Below are 4749 nucleotides of genomic sequence, written 5' to 3' on the forward strand. Positions count from 1 at the left end.
GTTGTTGTTGTTAAGTGCCATAGAGTCGGTTCCAACTCATAAGGTTTCTGAGGAGCGCCTGGTAGGTTTGAACTGCCAACCTTGTGGTTCAAACTGACCTTGCAGTTTTGCCTGCCACACCAGGACTCCAAGTAATCCTGAAAGAAGACTTGGGAGACCTTACATTACAGAACTGAGGGTTCCCCCCCTGCCCGAAACAATCCCCACAATGACTTTGCCATTCATGGTGAGCGAACCTAGTCTGTGGTACGTGACTGTTACCCCACTCACTACTTCTCAGTGAGGAGGATGGGATAAGGGTAAGACATCTGAAGAAGTTGAGGCCTTTGTCTGAGAAAGTCAGCACGGGGTCTGTAAGCAAGGAGTAAAGATAATACTCAGAAGTAGGATTGAGGATACCCTCATCCTACAAGTCATGAGTATCAGCTCTATCCTGTACCTTTTTTCAGCCTTAAATGGTCTTAAGAAGATGTGCCTGGATGGGGTCTCTTCACTTCTTTCTCGTTGGTTTCAGGGATATGAACTCTTGTTGTGAGTTTTGTCTTAGATTCAAGAAAGACAAGTACCCTGAGTGAGCAATGAGGGGTCCTTCACCTGAAACTGTAGGGATCTCACAGAATCCGACCTGCCCTTTCTGTCAGCACTGGGAAACTCAGGATTGAACTTGCAGTCAGTATCCTGAAATGTCTCTTATGTTCTCTCACAGGGATGCAAGGAAGTAGGTGGTGAGGACCTTTGTCTGAGATACCCATCCTTCAGCAGAGCAGAAGGGACACAGGCGCTGTGAGTGGTCAAGGTGAGTCTCTGAATGTGTACTAAGGCCCCACCCACCCTGGAAGTGAGGGGACCTCACAGTCCCTGACTCACTCACCCCCCTGTCAGCCCTGGAAGTTCTGGCTGAACCTGACCTGTGTCACTTCCTCCTTCAGGAAACAGTAGACCTATAAGCACTGTAGAAGACATATATGTCAGCCTTTGTTAGAGTTTCCAAGGTGAGTTTATCAAGGGATGCTACTGACGCTCTCCCACTCTCTCTCCTGTAGCCCTGTGGAATCCCATTATCAACCCTCCTGCCTGCAGTCTCTGACAATAGCCATCATGTCGCCCCCATCAAAGCGTAGACGTTATTCGCTTGAGCAAAGTCTTCATCCGCAAAGTGAACACCAGAGCCAGGAGGAGGAGGCGCAGGTCTTCCTGGCTGAGGAAGAAGAGGTCTCCTCTTCTTCCACCAGCTCCTCCTGTTTCCCCTTATCTTCTCGCTCCTCCTCCCCTAGCTGTTCTCTGCTCCCAAGCACCCCTGAGAGTGTTTCTGCTACTGGGTCTCCTTTTAATTCCCAGAGTCCCCAGATATCCTACTCCCCTTCCCAAGCCATTGCAGCCCCCTGTGTGTCCAGCAACTTAGATGAGGGCTCCAGCAGCCAAGAAGATGAGGGTCAGGGCATTTTGCAGGCCTCACCAGACTACGAGGCCATGCTTAGACAAGCACTAGATGATAAAGTGACTGATGTGGTGCAGTTCCTGCTCCTCAAATATCAAATGAAGGAGCTCACCACAAGGGCAGAAATATTGACTATCATCAGAGAATACCAGGACCACTTCTCTGTGATCTTTAGGGAAACCGCAGAGTGCATGCAACTGGTCTTTGGCATTGACATGAAGGAAGTGGACCCCAGCAGCCACTCCTATGCCCTTGTCAACACACTGGGCCTCACGTATGATGGAATGCTGAGTGGTGACTATGGTGTGCCTAAGACTGGCATTCTTATACTTGTCCTGAGCATAATCTTCCTGGAGGGCAACTGTGCCCCTGAGGAGAATATCTGGAAAGCTCTGAGTACGATTGGTGTGTATGCTGGGAGGGAGCACTCCGTCTACGGGGACCTCCAAAAGCTCATCACCAATGATTGGGTGCAAGAGGGCTACCTGGAGTACTGGCCGGTGCCCAACAGCCATCCTACCCGCTATGAATTCCGGTGGGGTCCTAGAGCTCACGCTGAAACCAATAAGATGAAAGTGCTTGAGTTTTGGGCCAAAATCTGTGATAGTGACCCCAGAAACTACCCATTCTGGTATGAGGAGGCTTTGAGAGATTTAGCTGAAAGAGCCCAGTCCAGCGTTGCCACAGAAATCACTACTGCCATGTCCATTGAGAGTTTTCCAGGGCCACATCCAGCAGCTTCTTCCCAAAGTCCAGTTTCAGGCCATCCCTCACACTCTGTTTAAGAGGGAAATCATTGTTCTAAAAAGGGGAGGACCGGCGTATAGTATCTTTGTGTTCCTGTTCTATAGGGGAAATGAGAGTTGTATCCTCTTCTCTTATTGGTGTTTTTCAAATGTTGTTCCCTTGAATAGATAAGATTTAATTTGCTTCAGAATTTAAGTTTACTAATGATATTGATTACACATCATTTTCATGTGGTTCAGAAGTGAGAATTTTGTTATTCTGTAAAACACATTGGGAAGCTGTCTATCTTACACAGTGATCAGAAACAAAATATTGTGAGACACTGAAACAGAAATTTCTTTGTAAATGTGAAATAATTTTTCAGTGCTATAGAATGTGAAAAATAAAATATGTTTGGATGTTCTTCTTAGTCTGTGTTGTGTGATTATAAAAGCTATATACATGGGTTTGCTTGGTTTGTAAGCTAAACAAAACCTTAGTACATGAAGCCCTGGCTTACAGTTTCTTTTTTCCCCAAACATGAATCGAGGTTCTGCTACCTAGGAGAGACCGTGTTAGTGAGGGATCCTAGGCAAAGCAAGACACAGCCCTTCTCAGAGCCTTGTCCAGGAGTCGGTCACACGGGAAGACACTAGATGCCCCAAGACTCTAAAGCCCATTGAAAGAGGGCGTAAGTTATGGGGTTCCAGGTGGGAGGCTGCCCACAGAAGTGCCTAGTCCAGGCAATTTGGAACTTTGGGAAAGTGCAGTTCCTCCTGTGGAGTTCATTGTGAGGAAACTGGTAGGAACCTGGCTCTAAGACAGTGACTTAGATGCCAAAGAAAATTCTGGATGGAAAACGGTTCTTCTTGGGTACTTTGGGGTCATGGAGAAGCCAGCGAGAAAGGCCCACCTGGGGCAGGTCTGTGCGGTGTCCTGCGTTCTTGTCCTACTGTGGAAACCGGTGTTCATACCCTCTAGTGAGAGGACGGTTTCACTAGGTCTCCCTCAGTGCACTTTGTCTGAATGGAAACAAGGTCCACATGGTTAATGCTGCAAAACTTTCCCAGAAGAAAAGGGAGTGGGGTCTGGGACCACAAGAGTCCTAGAACTAAATGGCATTCATGAAAAATGCTAATGCTAACCATCATGTTCACTTTTACTGTGCCACGTGTAATCTGCCATTGATTATAGTGATAGATGTGCAACAAAGACACCAATTTACTGATTTCTATACATACAATACAATGACATTGATTACATTCTTCAAGTTGTACAAACGTACTCACTAGTGCTTTCCAAACCAGTGTTGTTATATAAGGTCAGATATAGTAGCTTATATATCTCAATGTTGACATCATTTTTATCAATTCTATTTAATCTTTCATCTCATTTCTTGAGTAGTGTAATAGTTATTTTAATGTCCTTATTTTTAATCTGCCTTATTTTTGGATAACTTCTGATTGATTTTTTTCCTCCTCATTATTGATTGTGCTTCCGTGCTTCTTTGAATGACTGGTAAGCTTCATTGGATGCCAGCCATTATAGAGTTCATTTACCTTATTGAGGATTGAATATTTTTGTGTTTTCATTAAAAACAAAAACAAAACTGAACGGTTCTTGAGGTTTGATCTGGGACACAGTGAAGTTATTTGGAAATAGTGTGATGAATTCGGGTTTTGTTTTTATTCTTTGGTAGGTGAGGTAAGAGAAGCAATTAGACTAATATTTCTTCACCACTAAGGCATATATATGGGGCAGGACTGGGCAGCATTTTCTGTTGTGTTACACAGAGTCTCTATGTGTTGGTGAAGCTGAAGGGCACCTAACAGCATCACAATAACAACACCAAAGCAAAATCCTTTTCCGAGTAACAGTGCCCCATGAATTAGGAAGTTTTCCACTCTGACTGATGGGAATAAGAGCTCTTCCCAGTCCTATGTAAGTTCTGGAGCTCTCTCTCTGTGTATCTGTGTCCTTTTTGGAATGTTCTCCTGCAGATTCTAGTCACCTTGACCTCCCTAGACTCCAAGGTCATTCTCCTCAAATCGCTTTCTTGTGTTGTGGTGTGCGGTCTCTCTCTAGGCAGTCAGCTGGGCAATGGTCTATATCCTCTCACTTATTTGTCGTCTTTCAGAGATCACTCTCTTTTCCTTAATGTCCAATAAATTGTAAATCATTGTTTTATATTTATTTATTTTTATAAGTTTTTATTGTGAATTGAGTGATAGTTTACATGGGAAAACATTGGTTATACACTCATTGTTCCATTGAATTGATTACAATCTCCTGCTTGCATCATCATTCAGTAGTATTTGCTTCTATTCCCTGTTTTTTATTTTGTTTGTTGTTTTGTTGTTTTCTGTGATGTACACAAAAACACTTAGGAATATATAATCATTTAAATAACCAAAGGGCTCGATTCTGCAAGCCTGCCTCCAGGCCACCAACACACAGCCTTTGTCTTTCATGAGTCTAGAGTCTTCTGCTGATCTCTCTTTGTCCTCATCTCTGCCTCCATCTCTAGTGTTACTGCTTCACTGCATAGGATCACACATTCTCTTTGTGCTCTTCTCCATTGATGG

At 44.3% G+C, this 4749-nt stretch overlaps 1 protein-coding gene across 1 annotated transcript; it reads left to right on the top strand.

The window, feature by feature from the left end:
* Nucleotides 1–1098: 1098 nt before the first annotated feature.
* On the top strand, nt 1099–2223 carry LOC102842826 (melanoma-associated antigen 10-like). Its single transcript, XM_006874787.1, has one exon. It carries the CDS (start codon nt 1099–1101, stop codon nt 2221–2223), a length of 1125 nt encoding a protein of 374 aa, XP_006874849.1.
* The last annotated feature ends 2526 nt before the right edge of the window (nt 2224–4749 follow it).

Source organism: Chrysochloris asiatica, unplaced genomic scaffold (genome assembly GCF_000296735.1).
Source record: "Chrysochloris asiatica unplaced genomic scaffold, ChrAsi1.0 scaffold00301, whole genome shotgun sequence".
NCBI lineage: Eukaryota > Metazoa > Chordata > Mammalia > Afrosoricida > Chrysochloridae > Chrysochloris > Chrysochloris asiatica.